At 42.1% G+C, this 19,267-nt stretch overlaps 1 protein-coding gene across 1 annotated transcript in view; it reads left to right on the top strand.

The window, feature by feature from the left end:
- Window positions 1-3,984: 3,984 nt before the first annotated feature.
- ARL15 (ARF like GTPase 15) overlaps window positions 3,985-19,267 on the top strand; it is a gene marked incomplete at both ends in the record, with an annotated part of 369,776 nt that continues 354,493 nt past the window's right edge. The window contains one exon of the mRNA XM_084234156.1: window positions 3,985-4,032. Within this exon, the coding sequence (XP_084090282.1) occupies window positions 3,985-4,032 (48 nt within the window). The remainder of the gene's footprint in view (window positions 4,033-19,267) is intronic.

The following is a 19,267-nucleotide window of genomic DNA, read 5'->3' as shown; positions in this document are numbered from 1 at the left end:
GTACACTAAAAGAGCTGAATTTTAAATTGTATTTAATTTGAATTACTCAAATCTAAATATCCACATTTGGGTAGTGGCTATTGGACAGTGAAGATATCAGACAATGGAAGATTTGCACTTAAGCATTTAACATTAAATACACTTACTCAACTCTTTCACCCCCACTGCCAGCAAAGGACTAGTCCCTGGAAGTGGTGAGTAAAGTGCACAATGGCCTCTACAGAATTCAGCGTCTGGATACCTCCACTGTTTCTGAAAAAGTAGTGTTCATGGTTTGAGTTATTCTAATGAGAGATACCCTCTGTTACTATGAAGCCAAGAATGAGACAAGATAAGCATTCTCTATTTTGGAGTTGGGAGTAGGGAGAAAAACCTATAAGCTTGTACAAAATGAGTATTAAAAGCGCTCATACCCTTTGTACCAGTAATTCCACATCTAGAAATTACCCTTAGCATAATAAGATGTGGGCAATTTTTAAGCAAATGTTCACTGCAGTATAATAATAGTATCTAACAGAGGATTTGTTAACATAGTATACTTACACGATAGTATTTTTTTTTTTTAAGATTTATTTATTTATACAAGCACTGGGTACAGTCAGAAGCGCGGGAGGGTGAGAGAATTCACCAGAGCGGGGAACAGAACAGACTGACGAAATACACTGCTGAGGGGAGCAGCGGGCAGCAGAAGTCTGTGTGCCATGTGGGACCCTCCCCTGGTGGCCTGGGATCCAACCGGTGCTGCAGAGGCTGCAGGCAGCTTCGCAGCCCAGTGCTCAACTGCTGCACCACCGGGGAGGCCCTACACAATAAAGTTTTATATAGACTGTTGGAAAACTTCAACTTTGCTTTCCAAAGTGATTGATTGCTGTCATGTAGTTTCATTACAAGGTGAACTTTATATATTGGGTGCACATGACACAAAACTAGTAAGGACTGTGTTCTTTCCTGAGTTACATACTCTATCAAACAAATTAACAATAAAAAAAAGTAGTGGAGGAAAATAGTGACTAATATGTTGTTTTTTTCTGGATCGTTGAATTGGGAGACCAAGCTGAAAAAAATGCATTCGCTTTTGTTTCCTACAAGTAACACTAACAAAAATATTTCCTCCAAATCTGATTAGCCTGCACTCTTTATGGAATTGTAAAGTAGGAACTGTCAAAAGAGTTTTCCTTGCTTTTGACAAGCAACAGTGATGGCCTCTTTCCTCAAAACCTGTGTTGTAAAGCTATGACCTCTTAAGTTTATACATGTTTTTTTCTGCATCTGGAAAAGGGTCATTATTTTCATAAGAAAGCAAGGCAGGGCTACATTAATGAGATCATGTTTTATTCAAAACTTTAGCTTGTTATTTGGCAGACAGTGGGATAGGTAGAATGAAAGCATTTTAACTTTTCTCTATTTTTTTAAAAGCAGGAATTTGGGTGAGTACTACTATTGCTATCAACTCGTATCAGCTAAGACTGCCAAGTTTATGTGGCAGGTAATATACTATCTGTTCATACCAACATAATCAAAATCTTTTGCACAAGTGCAGGCACATTAATATCTCAGAATGTTAACACCTAATTAGAAAAATGTGGTACATATGGAGTTATGAAGGTTCAAATTTTTTACAAGTACTGTTTTCCAAAAGGCAATAATGCTTTTTACTACATTAGACTGAGCACAAGTGCCAGTCTTTCCCTGGTGCCAGTCATAATGAATGTGAAAATGGTATGGAATAGGATACAGCCTTTGGAACAGTTCCTTGAAAAAATTCTTCGAGCCCATTTATTCCTACAGGTAGCATGAACCATATTTAGCTAATGAACTATTCAGGATCCTTTTTTCTAAGATTAGCTCTTAAGGGAAATATGGAAGTCAACTGCTCCTGAGTTACCTTCCCTTGCACAGAAACCGACAGGTTCCCATGAGTTGACTTGGCAGTAGTCAAGACATCATTTATCACCAAGACAAGGGACCAATAGTTGTCTCTTCACTAACTCAAGACTTTTGCAACTTGTAATATGCTTATCATGGGGTCAAGGAACCCAAATGTTTCCTTGTCTAAATGACTTTTTGCTAGCAAGTTTGAGAGGTCTAATTCTATAATTAATTTCAACCAATTGTGCTGTGGGTTTATGGAATTCATCACTTCTCAAAAAGCTCCTCTAAACCTGCACGTGTTTGACTTAATAGGCTACTGAGAACAATCAATAGAAGCTAATGACTTAAAGCAGCTGAGTCTAGTTAGCTCTGCATAGGCAAAAACTCACTGAAATCTCTTCAGAAGTGTAACTTCTTACTTATACACATACCCTTTCCTGTAAATTGGGCCAACAAATTCAGGCTCAGTACTAAGTGTGTATGTTTAGAGTCCTTTAAAATTCCCTTTGGTCATAGTTCTCATTTTTCAGCTGAGAGAATAGGTTCAGAAAGAGGAGGTAGGGTACTCCAAATCATATTGCTCACCAAGCCTACTTCTAAAGGGCTGCACCAGCTTTTTGGTCAGCTGCCTAATTAGGATGAATTCTATTGTTTAGTTGCATTGTTTGGTAGCCCCTTGCTGGGTAAGCTGTGTATAGAAACTTGTTCCTGAGGATACAAAAAAATAGTTGTCATTAGGAATAAAAATGCAACCCGTAAAATAACTTTTATACAGTCAAACCAACTCTTTAGAAAGATTTCAGTTGAGGATTTCACCCTTCAAACGTTTTATGGAAGCCTAATTAATACTAGTAAGAGTAATCCCTCACCCTCCTTAACCTGGGGTGGGGTGGTACTGCAGTCACCTGATCCTGATAAGACAGGTGTTTCTGGTATTCATGTTGTCATTCCTGGCCTGAATCTTTGCGTGTTCTTACCTGGTTCTTGTCAGATTCAGGGCCCCTCCCGCCTTAATACAAGAGTGAAATTCAGTGTCAATTTCCTAGCTATCTACTAGGCAATGTACACATTTCAAGTGCAACTACTTAAGAGATATTTTTACCCTAGCATGACATCAGCTCATAGTGACTGTATCACTTGGGGCTTTTCCTAGAGCTACTTCTAGTGCTCACTTTCTCTAGGGGTGGTGTTCAGCGTAAGCGAACTCAAAGCATGCCAAGGACCGAATGGCTTCTTCCCTAATACCTGCGGTCCACGACCTACCATCCCAAACTTTGCACGTGGTGGAGAGCGAACTCTCTGGGCGCAAGCAGGAACTGTGACAAGAGGGCGAGGCTCTTGGAACTGTGAAAAAAGGGAGAGGCTCTTGGAACTGCGAAAAGAGGGGGAGGCTCTTCTTCTGCCGGCGTTCATGGCTCCTGCGTCCCCCCCGGACACAAAAGAGGGGAGCTGCCCGCCTTTGCAGTCGGGCGTCCTGAAAGTGAGGAGGGGCGGCCCAGCCCGCCCTCGCCGGCGCCCGCAAGTGACTGGCCCGCGCCGAGCGGCCTCTCCCACACGCTCCCAGCGCCCGGGCGCGCCGTCCGGAGGCCGCCGAGACTCCAGGAAATCGCTCCCGGGAGAGACGCGCAGTCCGGGGGTGGCCACGCCCCCCGCGCTTCAGCGTCCGCTTACCTCCGGGGGCGGGAGGGGCCGCAGCCCCGAGCTCTGCCCTCTGACCTCAACGACGAGGCACAGAAGCGCCGAGCGCTCCGGCGGCGGCGGCACCCCCGCCGGTTTTCCGCTCTCCCCGGCGCTCTTCCGCCCGCGCGGGCCTCGCCCTCGCTCCCGCCCCCCCGCCACCCTCACAGGAACCGGCGCGGCCCGCGCTCCCGCGCTTCTCTCCTGCCTCCCGCAGAGGCCTGCCTTTTATAAGCGCCGCAGCCAATGAGCGCGCCCCTTTCCTTCTGCCCTCCCGCCCGGCCAATCGCCGCGCCCCTGGTGTAATCTTCGGCTCCTCGGCTGCTCTCGGCTATTTTCGTCGCTGCTGGCTTTTTCTGGGGCTGCTAGCTCGCAGCCAGAGACGCTGCTTTTTTTTCCGGGTTCGGAGCCGTTCCGGATGCTTTAGGCTGCCGGATGTCTGATCTCCGGATAACTGAGGCGTTTCTGTACATGGATTATTTGGTAGGTGCCCGGCCGGGGTGGCGTGTTGCGTCTTGGACCTCGACGTGCCCGAGGTCCCTCCGCCCGGAGGAACAGCCTTTTTGCTTTCTTTCTCTGGGATGGGATGCCTCCGGGGTTCCTGCTCAGCCAGCCCCGGAGCTGGGCTGGGACCCGCGCGGGCGGCGGGGCGGCTGCTCGCACCCGATCGGGGACCTGACAGGTAAAGGTGCGCCCCCCGGGCCAGCGCTGCTGCCAGGTGAGGGGCGCGCGGGGCTGCTCCGGAGGGGCCGCGGCGGGGGAGCGTCCCCTGCCCGCGCGCTGCTGCTCCTGCTCGGCTCCCCTCTGCGCTCCCTGCAGAGGACTTTCTTTCCGCTCTCCCTGTAGTAGCAGAACTCCAGGTACTATTAAAGAGCCATAACCAGAATGGCTTACTAAGTGCCCGGCAGCCCCGGTCATTTGCTTGTTATTAGATCTCTAAAGCTATGACCTCGGTCGCTGCGAGGGTTTAAAAGCACATTACCATAAAGTAGACTGGACTAAACTACATCGCAGCCCGGCCAGAGCTGGGCTGGGGAAGGGCAGGCATTGCCCCGCCGCTCCTGTCGTGGGTGCATGCTGCTTTTCCAACCTGGGCACGGGCGGGAGCCCAGCTGTGCTTTTAGGCCAGTCTTGTGCTGAGAAGTTCAGGTGGGAAAAGTGTTGGCGCAATGCTGGGCTGAACATGATTTTTGAAATGGACACGTGTGTGTGTTTGTATAGATATATATGTCGTTCCAGAGTTGTGTGTTTGTGCTCAGGGGGGCGCCTTATTTACCGTGGTTGTGTTGAGTCCTTACACTTGCTAATAGGCTCACCGTATTAGCTGGAATTGCTATTGCCCTGCAGTTGAAGTAGATGGCTGAAAACGTTGACCCTCCTGTCATCTCACTGGATACGTGCAGTCGGTTTTTGAGTGCAGATTGGCCTAGCAGGAATTTGCCAGTGCCTTCTAGGAATCACACTGAGAAAAACTGAATGCTTTTATGATCAAGAAACGCTGGACACAGGACTGGTTTTGCAATGTTATCTTGTATTTGGGGTGAATTTAGGGAAGGAAATATTTCCTTGAAGCTTCATGGGTAGGTGATCTTGTGATTGCAGTTAATGCATGACCTTGTGAATGAAGCAGTCAGAAATTCTAAGTTCAAATTCTGTTTTGTTGTTCATTTGTTCGTATCAGTAACTTCCTATATCTTTGTGATAAGGGGACATTATCCACCCACAACTGGAGTCTTTTAAGGGGGTTATGTGATTATGAGTGTTCTTTACAATGTAAAGTGCCATGTGGGTTAAGAGAATTGCAAAATGTTAAGGAGTATTTTCTAAATTAAATAACTGATTAAATTGTAGTTTGTCTTATAAAATATAGTACAAGTTTTGTCTTGCAGTCTACCTACATTAAAGCCAAAGTTGTTGAGAATCATTAACAAAAAAAGTTTATATTATCCATGGTATAGAAAGCTAATTTTGGATAAATAAATAGTTCCTAAAAAGGAAGTCAGGTGGTTCTGATCATTTTATCATTTTCTTTATTTATTGGGTATGCTTTAAGTTTACAAGTTGCATTACAAAACTTTTTTTTTTTTTTTTTGAGGTGCTAAATCTACCAAAGCATTTAGTGTCGAAAAAAAAAATTGAAAACTCTGGTCAATATGCAGGTTAATTTCTAGGTAGTCTAAGGCTGGGGGATGAATATTTTTAGGCTGCAGATTACCCTAAACACAGACTGATTTCTTTTTCAATTCATTAACAGTTTTGTGTCAGAAAAACTGGGCCTCAAATTTAACATGACCTTTTCGTTTTACCTGCCATACCCTCCCTCCACTTTTGCTTTTGTATAAGAATTGTTCTTTTCTTCCTTTAATTAGGCCTTAAAAAAATCCACAGGTGTAGTGAATTAGCCTCATAGAAATAACTGGCTAGTCATTGGGGCTGAGAAAAAACCTTAAAGTAAGTCCTGTGCCTAATTCCACTATGAAAAGGTTTTAGAAAATCCTTCCAGTTTCAATAAAAAACTGGACTTAAAAAAAACAAAACCCTGAGGTGGTATTTTGTGTTTCCTTTTTTGCTTATCAACTTTCAGATGAAATGATATGCCCTACATCATTCCTCTCTTCGTGCCTTTCAGATTGACTTGTTTGCTTACGCATAATCTTTGCAAGGTGTTTTTTAAAAACCATTTTCTGAAAAATGAAAATGCATTTTGTTGATGGTTTCTGGGCTTTTATTTTTCAATAAAATTGGTGCCCAAGGTTTTTAATTTACCTGGAGTCAGGTGGGTGGTGCGCCTCTCATTCTGAGTTTCACTGTTCAGGTTTTGCCGAGTTCGAGGACTAGCTAGCGCCCTTCCTTCCATGAACTTGGCGGGAGTAACGGTAACGGCGCAGGCTGCCTTTTCTTCTTCTTTTCTTTTAAATCAGTGTTTGACTTTCTTGTTGTTGCTTTGGAAGCTGGAAGAGGGAGCTATGTGTGTGTTGTCTATTGTTCTTCTGACGGGTTGTCATCACTTAACCTTTAATTTGTAGGAGAATAGAAAGGAAGAGAATTGAAAGCTAGAGGTTCTATTTTTAACAGTTTTGAATAATAATTGACATTAAAACGGGTGAAGAAGCGCTCTAATTTTATAAGTTGCTTTTAATTTCTTATCTTAACTTTATATCTTAAAAGAAATGTTCTCAATCAGAGGTGACAAATAAGGTGAGGATCAGAGGCAGTACCTTAATGTTTAAGACGGGTTTTTTAAAACTTGATTTTAATTCAGCACAGCAGTGGCAATTTGCTAGTCTTAAAAATTACTTGTATGACCCAGTGCCCGACTTGGTTCATGATATATAGTGGGGACCAATATTTTTTTGAATTAAATGAATATGAGATAGATGGGACAATTCAGTTTCTCACCTGCGTGACTTCTGAGATGAGATAAAATCTGTTTGGATTAGGTGTTTTGCTCTGGGGAATGTAAAATGTATCCTTTATTTTTAACTTTAAGATTATCAAGGTATAATTTAATTGCCTGTCTGGCAATTTAAATATGAAAATTCCAGTTGATAAGGGAATCTTTCTACAAGGCCCCTCGCCTTGGCTCCATTTTTATTTATTTTAATGGGACCTGTCTGGTCTGTGATAAAGATTTTGTTGCTGGTTCTGACAGGCAGTACCAGCAGCTTACTCTTTCTTCTGACAGGTAGAACTAGTAAGACAATATGCAGAGCTTTGTCATGTATAATAGTCACCTATAATGAAAGAGAAAAACATGTCTACCAGGTTTTCATGGGAGGCTAGACAAGATCAACTTCTACATTTATTTCAGTTTCAAATTTTCTGTTTGATTTTGCTAGTATATGTTGGTTGATCTAGATTTCACCTTGTTTCCTCTTCTGCCATCAAAACAAAGCAATAAAATGTGTTAATGCTCTATGTAATACCTATGATGATTAAATGAGAAAATGGAGGGAAAATGATTTATAAACAGAACATTACTTTTCAGATGTAAAATGTTAATATATTGTAATCATGTGATTGATATTGTGCCTCCTGTGACTGTTAATGCTCAGTGGTAAATACTGGACTACCTCCACCTCTCAGTATACAGGATTTTGAAGTGGTGATCCATAAGCAGGAAGTCACAAGACTCCTAAGGATTGGTTAGTACTTATAAAAGTAACATAATAACCATATCCTGTTATTTCCATTAATCCATTCAGCAAATATTTGTGGTATTTCTACACTGTGTACGGTCCTGAAAGTCTTGAAGGAGGAGCCCCTAGTTGGGACCCTCTTGGTTATAGGACTGGTAGGATGTGGCTCGAGAGGATCCTGTGAAAGACAAGTGCGCAAGGCAGGTAGGGGAGGAGGCCCAAAGGTACCCTGACTTTCTAGCATTTTTCTCTCATATATATTTCTTTGCTGTGAACTAAATAGCAAAGTTAGACTGGAGAATTGGACAACTAAAATTGCTTGATTAGTGTTAGATACTTGTGGTCAATTAATGATCATCACATTTGTATATTGTGCCTGGGACTTAATAAGGCCAGGGTTCTACATTTCTTCCTTGCCTAGATTGGTGAACCTGGCTGAGTTTCTTGACCACAGACTGTACCTGCCTTATTAAGAATTTGTCATCAGGGAAGATCAGGTGAGAGGAGGTAGAACAACCATGCTGAAAAACCATCACTGTTGGTTTTGCCTCATAAAAACCAACCCACCCACCCACCCACCAACCAACCAAAAACAGAAACTCATGATATACTCCATGGTATTAGTAAACTGTAAATGAACCCACTGGAAAAGAGGAGTGAAGGCACATTTATGATCTTCTCTGATGTTAAGTTATCTTAAAAATATGCTGTTTAATGCTCAATGACTATGAACATTGTAAGCTTGATGTTCTGACTACAGTCAGACTAACTATCAAGTAATGCAGGTCAAACTTTTTTTAGTTTTAAATGCAGTTGGATTAGTCAGTCACATAAATATTCTTTTATTAGTAGATCAAAAGATAAAAATAATGTGAATACAATAAACAGATCTACTACCATCCCTGGAATTCTCAAAGCACAAAAGTTCTGCAAACATGCGTACCATCACTAGCTTTATGTCCTGGTAGTGTGAGTCCTACACCAGTAAAGTGATTCATACTCTCTAGGAGTTTGCATTCGAATGGATGGTGCCTAAGCCGTGAGCTTGTTGGTAGCTTGGGGGTGGGGGAGTGGTTAAGCCTAAGAGTTACAAGGGTGACATCAATTAACAATTATTGAGTCCTTATTGTGTGCCTGGCAGTGTTGTAAGCGCTTTCCACCTGTAATGGCAGTCAGTCTAGTTTATGTTAGCTCCCCAGATTCATACCTCTAACTAGCAGTAGTGCAGGGATTGTGGTCCCAGAGCCCTCCCTCTTCACGACTGTAAGGGCAGGAATGGACACAGGGCAGGTTTTCTAGGATCCAGCAGAACCGGTAAAGGAGGAGTCAGAGTCCTCAGTGGCTTTTTGCAGGCTTTTATTGGGGTTTACCAGGCATATGGCAGGCAGGGGTGCTGGGGGGCCGGGAGGCTGGCAGTCCTCCCAGCCCCCAGCAAATCCTCACTCTATCTGGGCTCTCTGGCGTTCTCTCGGCTTCTCTGCTCTTTTTCAGCTTCTCTTTCGGCTTCTGATACTTCTTTCTCAGCTTCTCTTTCGGCTTCTGCTGACGTCCCTGTGACGCCGCCCTTAAAAGCCAAGTCTCAGCCCAGGTGAATCCCATCTACCTATGCCCACAACCTATTTCAGGTGCCCGCCATCAGACATGCATTCAGGACTGCAAGGATCCATCATCTATCCTGATGGCGGGAGGGCAGAAAAGCCTGGCATTTTTCCTTACCCTACAACGACCTTCTTTCCAGTGTGATGTTCAAGCTGTTGGAATGCAGCTCAAATGTTCACAGTGTATGTCATGTAACTACACTGCTTCTTTTTTTTTTTTTTTAAAGATTTATTTATTTGTGCATACAAGAGCTGGGGTACAGGCCAGAGATGTTGGGGGGGTGGTTGAGATGATTCACCAGAGACAGATACCAGAGAGTCCCCACAGTAGACTTTTAAATAAGCTGACAAATGAACCCTGAGTTTCATCCAGAAAACAGAGCTTGTGGCAGACAAGAACATGTCCTTGAAGTTGGGGGGCAAGTAACAGAGTTGCTTGGAAACCCATGTGTGATAACTTGGTGAAACATGGTGACCCCAGTCAGGAGTGTGGAAAGGAAGGCTCAGAACACAACCTAGATCTCTTTCCAGCCAACCTTCTCCATGATGGTCATTTAGCAGGGCCAACTCTCTCAACATCATTAGCAGACCTGCTCACAGCCTCTAGTTTCTTTAAGGGGGTCAGGGAGTACTCCCCTGTACCCTTGTGCTTATGAAGCAGCAGTGTAGGGCCTCCCTGGTGGCACAAGGGGTTAAGCATAGCACTATGAGGCAATCCGCAGCCTCTGCAGGCCGAGTTCCATACCCTGCCAGCCAGGGAGCAACCCACATGGCACAGCAGACCTCTCCTGACTCGCTTGCTACTCCCCTCAGCAGTGTGTTTCAGCCAGTCTGCCTGTTCTGTTCCCTGCTCTGTCTGTGGTGAATCCTCTCACCCTCCTGCGCATCTGGCCTGTATCCCAGCTCTTGTATAAATAAAAATAAATCTTTAAAAAATAATAAAAAATAAAAAGTTTAATGTGCTCCGTGATCAAGTGCTGCCTGGGAAGTGGGGTTGGACCCAGCAGACAATAGGCCTTGAGTCGAGTAGCCTTTTGAGTATGGATTGCAGTTGGACAAAGTCTCCTAATGGACATTGCTTATAAAGGATTTTGTTTCTGCAGAGAATAGATTTTTAGGGATAGTCTGGTTGGTTGCGTTGTAGATGACAAGAAAACTGGAGTTTGCTTTGATGCTTCTCACAAATTAATAATGGGTTTTAGTTTGGAGACTGCCACCCCCTAGTTATACTGTGACTCTCCCACTGGCATCTCCCCAAGTGCTTCAGGTGTTTAGATGAGTCTTAGAAGCCTGGTACTCGTGGATACTTTGAGTGTCTCCCGAGTGGGCACATTTATTTCTAACAGCACAGACTTCATGGGCAGGTGGCTGTGGGACCCAATGTTAGAAGGCACCCACACTTGCTCAATGCTCTGTGGTCACCATCTTGAAATTGTTAACTTTTGGCACTTTGTGTTTTCCTTTAGCATTGAGTCTCAAAGGTTGTGTAGCCAATTGTCACTTCCAGTGCTAACATAGACATGGATCTCTCTCTTGAATGACCCCCGGGTGTTGGCCACCATCACAGTCTGTAACTTGTATCCCAAACCATCTTGACCACTATTTTATCTCTAGAATTGAATCTGTTGCCAATTAAAATAGGAGACTATGTACCAACTTCAGTGCAAAATGTTCTACTTGCACCTCCTATTTTAATTTTCCCGACAGTCCTATTAGCCAGGTACTACTAACTTAGAGAATACTGACTTTTAGAAAAGAGGGATTTTAAGACGCTGTGAGGTGGGGTATTAAGCCAGATCACACAACCCATGGGGAATTCACCTAGCTTGGTGGATTCCCAGCCCATGCCTGTAAAAAATATTCGTTCAGCCTCCCTAATAATAATAGTTGTGAGAGGGAGGGTGAGGGAGGTGGCATGAGGCTTTGATGGAATGCTGGAAATTGAGGCTTCATGAGATTGCTGGTCTCCCGGTTTCCCTAGTATTCAAAAGTAGAATGCTCCTATTTGGTATAACTTGGCAGGTAATGCTCAAAATTTTTTCCTATATAAATTAAGAGTAATAGTGTTCCCAGGTCCCAGAAGTAACCTTCCAAATCATACCAAATAGAAACATTCTACTTTTAGGGGGGAATAGGTAGAGGGAAACCTGGGAGAGGCCTTCCGGGAACTCAGTGACAGCTTGGGAACTGCGTGGGTTTCAGCTTAGGTGAGACTTTGCTCACTTACTTGCTTTCACTTGTGGACCCATCTCTCCTTACACTTGTGCATAAACGTTGGGGGGGTTCTGCTCTTTGGCTCACAGCCAAACACACCTACATCATTTTGACAGTAACTAACCATTTGAAAAGTGGTTGAATGTGCAGGACAATCTCATTTATAAGGTTCCTTTGTACCCAGATTTACTGGGAACTGTTCTGACCTCTGGACTGTTGCTTTCAGGGTTGAGGACTTAAGTCCTAGTAATTTTGTCTATGTCTTCTCTTGGGCTCTTTTTCAACAGATTAACTGCTTCTGTGGCAGTTGGGGGAACGTTGGGGAAACGACAACAGGGTGAAGCCGTACAGGAGTGTTCATTGCCGCACAGAACGATTGTACCTGTTCCTAATCAGCCTAGACATGGAGTCAGGAGTGCAAAGGAAATACAGTTCTTTCAAAGTTTTATTTTTAATAAGTACAAGTATTCTGAATACAAGTGCAGAAATAATAAACACACTTCTGGGTACCTACCTCCTTAATTGAAGAGCTGTTAATCTTGCCATTTTAACTACAAAAATGGTCCTTCATTATTTTTTAAAGAAACCTTAAGACTAAACCTAAAGCCCACTTAATTATCCCAAAGTTAGTGGGTATCATGCCCATGCATGTTTTTCCATTTTTATTTTATTTGCATGTGTGCATAAACATGTAGTATCCTTTTGTGTTAAACTTTTATAGACATTGTCATATACCACCCTTTTCTTTTTGAAGCTTATTTCTCTAATAATGTTTTTGAGAGTGATAAATGTTGCTGCAGGTGGATCAGTAGATAGATACTTATTCTATATTTCTTGCTTGGATGTTACCATTTCTGGTTTTATAGGTAGAGATTTTATTTGAATTTTGTGAAACACTCACAAAAGTGAATAGGAGCTGGGTTGAGGCATGATTTCTTGTGTTTACTGTTTTTTGTAGTACACAATGAATCATATAGTTGTTTAATGCAATTTTACCATGCCATTTAGTTTTTATTATGATTCATCAGTTTGTTTTACAGTTTACAGCCATTATTTTGTAATCATATTAACTCATATGTACATGTGCATACATACATATATATATATTTATATAGTCCTGTCTATGTAAGGCCTGAAATTATTTTGATAATGTTTATTAAAGTAAGAGGTTATTGAGTGAAATTTAGGAAATATAGCAAAACAGTGGAAATCATATATATCAGTAATCCAGCAGCCCATAGAGAACCAATTAATGTTTTCAATCCGGAATCATAACAAAGGTATAGTTTTATAACCTACTTTTTACATTTATGGACACTTAAATTTTAACAATTTCACTTCTATATTTTTCTGCATTATTCCAGTAAACCATACTTTTCTTAACTTATCAACTTTAATTGACTGTCTTGCGTTTGTTCTGTTTTGGCTGTTACAAATAATAGTACTATGAACTTTCCATACAAATGCTTTTGGGTATTTTATGATAGTGTGTTTTGAAGAGCAGTGTTTCATTAATAAATTTTACCACAAAAAGGGGTTTTAGTGCCAAGTGAGTTTGGAAATTGGGTCAAACAATGTTAAACAAATTTCTTTATTGGGTATCGTTTAATATGCTAATATATATAATGAATCTCTAAAAGGGAGATTATTACTTGTCATGTTTTTAACCTTTTTTTGCTTTATGATGAAGTTCTAGAGGTAGATTTGTAGGATCAAAAACACCTACATCTTAAAGCTATTCACGCTGATTAAAGTAGTTAATGTTTGTAATGCATTTAGGACAGTGTCTGGGCATAATTGACCACTGTTTAAAGTCACAGTTATGTAATAATTGGTGATGATGATAATATTTATTGAGAGTTAATTCTGTACTAGGAGTTTAGGAAAGAGAGCTTCCCAGACATCATTTTAAACTATAGGATTGAAGTTGCAATTTAAAAATGCAGCTGAAGACAGGCAGGGTCAGAAGCAGGCAGAAGTAACAGCTTATGCAGAGATACGGGATGACTAACCCCATCACTTCAAGGATCTCCAAGGGCCCAGTGTGCTTGGAGCAGTTAGGAGCAATAGCTACACATAGAGCTGCAGAGCCCCGCTAAGGCTGTATCCTAGGAACCTTCAGAGTTTCCTGAAGTGACATGGTCCCCATCTGATTGCAGGGTGGAGAACTATTAGAAAGGGAGGCATGACTAAAGCAAGAAAACCACTTAGGAAGATGTTGTCCTGATCCAGGAATGCAATGGTATTTGCAGCCAGAAAGAATTAAGAGGAATGCAGAAAAGTGGATGAATTTAAGCAACATCTAAGAATTGTCAGAATTTTGTAATTGGATGTGCAAGATGAGAACTGAGATTTCAGGGATAAATACCAAGTTTTTGGTTTGAGCTTTGTTCTGTTTTACCTATTTCTGAGTAGCCAGCCAACCAGTTGAAGAAACTACAGTAAGAAACCTGAAAACAGTGGTTGAATATAGTAACAGTATTCATTTTACTCATGATCTGGGGGTAGACCAGGTTCAGCTGGCCTGGTCTTGTTCAGAATCCCCCATGATGATGGCTGGGTCATCATATCCTTGTTTGGCATGTAGGCTGGGAACACACAAGAGGCTGGGGGCTGGAAAACTGTGGACTCCTGCGGCAAACTCTCCTTGTGTGATCTGCATAATGGCCTCAGGCAGCTGCACTTCACACATGGAAGCTGAAGGTTCCCAGAGTAAATGTATCCAGAGAAACTGGCAGGAGTACTGGTCTAAGCTAGCCCGGGCAGCCAGGCAGCATCATTTTCATTACATTCTGTCCATCAAAGCAGTCTCAGAGGTATGCTTGGGGTCAAGGCCAGTGAGATGGACAGCACTTCTTGGTGGGAAGAAGTTGAAAAATTTATGGGCATGTTTTAAAACCTCCACAGGCATCAAGGAGGCTAACGGAGTCATGTAGTATGGTAGGTAGGAAGAGCAAGTTGGGAGTGAAAACAAAGAGTTTTATTTTGACCAAGTTTAAGCTACTCATGTTAAATCTAAACTGGAGATTTCATGTAGTTACCTAGAGTTTTGGAGCTGTTAAAAACAACAGGTAATATTTATTGTGTGGGAGGCACAGTCCTAAGTATTTTTCTTGCAGTATTCTTTTACAGTTACCATTTTAGAGATTAGGAACCTGAGACTTAGAGAAATTAAGTATCCTGCTCACAGCATGATGGCCCTGAGTTTGAAGCCAGGCTTGCCTGATGTCTGAGCTCATTTTTGATTACTTAGATGATTGAAGCCAAGGCCACAGGCGAGCTATCCAGGGAGGACTGTGCAGAGTGGGAAGGGAAGAATCCTGAGGAAGCTGGGTGCTTCAGTCAGTGCTGCACGTAGTAGGCACACCTTTTTTGTGGAACCAGCAAAAGGAAAGGAGTCTAAAAATGGATTTGAGAGAAAGAGAGCTGAAAGGCTGGAAGAAAACCTGGAGAGTGTAGGTCAAGCAGGCTGAGTAGGGAGATTGTTTCCAGAAAGAGGAAGTGGATAATTGTGTTAACCATTGCTTAGAGATCAGGGAAGACAATTACTGAAAAATGATCAGTGGATTCACGTCTGTGGTGACCTTGGCCGCAGTGCTTTCAGAGGCCTAGTGGGAGGTGAGGAAATGATGTTGCCACAGTTAAGCCTGGAAGAAATTTCACTATGAAAGACAAGGATATGTATGGGCTGGAACTGGAACGGTGGGAAGGCTGGGGGACGACTTTGCTTTTTAAGTGGGACTGAAGTTGAGATGGTTAAATGCTGATGAAGTAGGATATGAGGTCCCATTGCTGAGTGTGACTGAACTATGGTGAAGTTAAGGGTTTGAGCCAAGGGGTCTGAAGAAACTCGTGAGGAGTGAGGGTAGTTGCTGTGAAGTGTTGAAGCTGATGACACAAATCTAGGAGGCTGTGACTTTTATTTTCCTTCCAGACTTTGAAGTTGTATTAGTGTAGGTTACCAGAGGGTGGGCAGTTAGACTGATATGGGTTAAGATTTTTTCACAGTGAGTCAGTGGGTGGATAATGTGGTAGAGGAATTTAGGGCACTGGCAAGGAAGTGGTTGAAGGGATAGACTGTGAGCTTTGACTTAATGGGAAGGAAGGAAGGACAAAGAGAAAGTAGTGGATGCAAGGGACTGGTGGTCTTGACGAGGCTGAACAAGTAATTGAAAACTGGAGGAATAGAAAGCTCAATGTGAGCAGACTAAGTATTGTAAAAATAATTTTTGGTCAGAGTTCACCTTTTCCCTCCTACTTTTAATCTTCTCTTCTTCTAGTCTTTCTCTACCAAAACTAGATTGAGGTTCCTTCCATCATTGCTCCTGGGGTTGCCTTAGACAGATAGCATATTGGACATCTCACATAGGTGTCCAGCTAAGGGGTAAGTGTGGCTGAAACCCAGTCCTTGTTCAGCTTGCCAAGGTATTTGTTGTGCATGGATAGATGAGTCTGATGGGCTCACCATGGTTCTTCGTTTGTTTCAGACTCTGTTGTAGGACAAAGCATGTATTCCTAGAGCCTGACACAGGTTCATAAGATAGCTGCTAAGTAAATGGTTGGACCTAGAAGCTGTACAGAGTCATGGTTAAGGGCTCTGATCGTTGAGCCAGAATGACTGCATTTGCAGTCCGACTCTGTCAACTTGTCTGCAATGCAACCTCTGTGCCTCAGTTTTCTTATATGCAAAATGGGCATAGTAATAGTACCTCTTCCCAGAGTTGAGTTAAAATATAGACAGCAGTTAAAAGAGAGCCTTGCATCATAAGCATTGTTTGCTATCACTGAGTTGGGACTTTGTATATAAAACACGGACTTGTGGTGCTGTCATCACCCAAAAGATTTCTGCTTGCTCCACCTAAATAAATGCAATACAGCGCAATTGGGTTAAAGATACTGCAGCTGCTTGTTGGTGTTGGAAGTGACAGCTATTTCTGATTTATAGGGGTGAAAGGTCCTGGCATGGCAGTCGGTGGCCCACAGCTCCCCATGGGCCAATTGTGCTTATAGCTGTTACGTAAGTTACAGCTTACAAATTGAGAAGACTCACTTTAAACTCCGTAGGCTAGCGTTATGGGGTTCCTGCACTAGAATTAAATCATTATTTGGAACACTCAGCTTCTCTTTGGTTGGAATTAGTTTGAAAGATGGGCTTCTCCCTTTGAGAACTTTCCCCTAGCTTGTTATCAGTTGGCCAGCTCTTTTGTCCCGTCTTCCCTTATGAATGTTTCCTGAGGGGCAGCATGCTGTAGAGGCCAGATCTCTGGGCTGATTTATTGGATAATGTTGCTGTTCTTTGTCATTTTGAATGTTTCCTGAATGTGCCTGCTCCTTTTATCAAGTCACTGTGTTAGGTGTAGGAAAGCCTCTTGTGACTATTGAATTTCTCGTTCTCTCTGTTTAATGTATATTGTATGTCTGTATTGTTCATCAGTAATATTTCTCTTAGTGTAACATAATTTCCCCCATGATTTGTTGGGTTTTCAAGATGTGCATTTTAAAACCTGGGTCCTTTACACAGGTATATGTGATTACTTCTGGGTTTTCTTTGCACTTCCTGATTTTTTCAGGGTCCCTAATGATCTGACCGTGGTTTGTGGGTAGGATTACTTTTTGAGTCTGAAGTAGAGTCCCTGTTTATCATTTCTGTGTTTTTCCCCTGCAACCTGAGTATGTGAGAAATTAGCGATGCTTTAGTTATCTCCTAAATAGACCTTTATTTGGGGGAATATCTCACTGCATTGGTCATCTTTGGAAATACCCAAAGGTGAATATTTTCCATGTTTTAACATCTAAGTGCTTATAGTTTTATAGTCATAATGTGAGTTTAACATTTACTTTGACAGTTTTCATAATGCAGACTTAGTAACATTTTTTCTTTTAATTATGTTGAGACTAGATCTTCAGTTGCTGAATCTAAAACTCTTCAAATCAAAGTCTTTTTAATGTAAGAGAACACAAGTCTAATGAAACAAGTTGCTAGAAAAGTTGAAATTACAGAGTTGTACAAGAAGTGATGCGTATTTTGAATTCTTTATGCAAAAGTTTTTTTGGATATGCCAACATGCAAATTCATGAGTATGAAAAATGATGGAGATGAAGAATCAAGATTTAACAAGTTAGTTTGTAGTTTGAGTCTCATCTCTTCTAAAACAGTTATCTATTTCCCAAAACCAGAGTGCTTAAGTGGTGTCTTTGGGGCAAAGATTATTTATCCCAATTGCTTTATATTATTGCAGTGAGTGATATTAAAACAACAATGGCAGTAACAACAAATGAGTATTCTTCTGAAGAGTGGGTATGGGTAGCATTTTCCTGGGCATTCAAAATGAACACAGACTTTGGTTTTACAAAACAACATTTTAAGCCGTGGATTTTATTTCAAATGTACAGTCCCATGTTCACATACCCAGCTACAACAAGAACAGAATCTGTAAGTTTTCAAATATTCCATAAAGGATATATGTCAGGTTAGTTTGGGGAGAAAAGTTTTCTTTTTTTTTTTTAAGATTTATTTATTTATTTATACAAGGACTGGGTATAGTCAGAAGCGCGGGAGGGTGAGAGAATTCACCAGAGCCAGATCAGGGAGCAGAACAGGCAGAAGGACCGAATTACACTGCTGAGGGGAGCAGCGGGGGGCAGGAGAAGGTCTATGCGCCATGTGGGACCCTTGCCCAGTGGCCGGGGATCGAACCGGCACTGCAGAGGCTGCGGGCAGCTTCGCAACCCAGCGCTCAACCGCTGCGCCACCGGGGAGGCCTGGAGAAAAGTTTTAAATTTATGCCCTGACTGATTTAAACCTAGGTCTGTCTAAATTCAAAGTGCACACTTACTTTCTTCTACGCTCTCAGCCCCCCAACCTCTCTCTCTTCTTCCTATCTAACTTTCCTTGTTCAAGAAATACTTATTGAGAGCTTGGTGTTTGGTAGGCTCTTGGACATATGTAGATGATAGAGAGGAAACTCTAGATTGTAACACTGAATGTAATAGTTCTTTACCTGTGGGAAAACCATGAATAATGGACTTTGAGCAGGGTGGACCAGCAAGTAAGTATTTTAAGCTTTGTGGCCAAAAATAATTACCAAAAGTAATTAGGTCCCCACAACCTGAGGTAGGCATAGGTAGCCCTGGCACTTCACAGAAAAGCCCAGGTAGTTTCCTGATCATCTTTACTGGGGTGATTTTTTTTACTTTAAAAAAAAATTTATTTTATATATTTTTTACATCATTTTTCATTTTTGTATAATGTATGCATTTTAATTTGGCTATAGTCCCTGTAAAATTCCGACCCCACCCTTGTTTTGATCCTACTCCCTTCTCCCCCCCCCGTAGTGTGTCTCTGGTTTATAGTTGCCTGTTGATTTTGATTTTTACTTTATAATAATTAGTCTTTTTCCTGATCCCTTATTTAGGTTTTCTAACTTCCTGATATGAGTGAGATTTGTTTTCAAGTGCAATGAAGTCGTGTGGCTGTTCATACATCACTGAGCTAGAGGCCATCAGATGCTGGAATGATCAGTAGAAATGGAAGCCGGGTAGTAGAGGAAAGCTGGACAAGAGCCTATGGGGTTATGACAGGGAGTTTTATGTAAGATAACTTTGAAACTATTAAATAGTTTAAGAATAAGATGGTAAGACCTGATTTGCATATTAAAAACTTGCTCTAACTGCTACATGGAGACTGGATTATACAGGGGCAAGAGGATTGCAGGGGACATGGATTGGGTAGCTTGGCCTAGGTTTCGTGAGTTTGAGAGAATGTCT

Source organism: Talpa europaea, assembly GCF_964194135.1.
Source record: "Talpa europaea genome assembly, chromosome: 5".
NCBI classification, from domain to species: Eukaryota; Metazoa; Chordata; class Mammalia; order Eulipotyphla; family Talpidae; genus Talpa; species Talpa europaea.
Note: the sequence above shows the minus strand (reverse complement) of the source record. Positions and strands in the feature narration are given on the sequence as shown.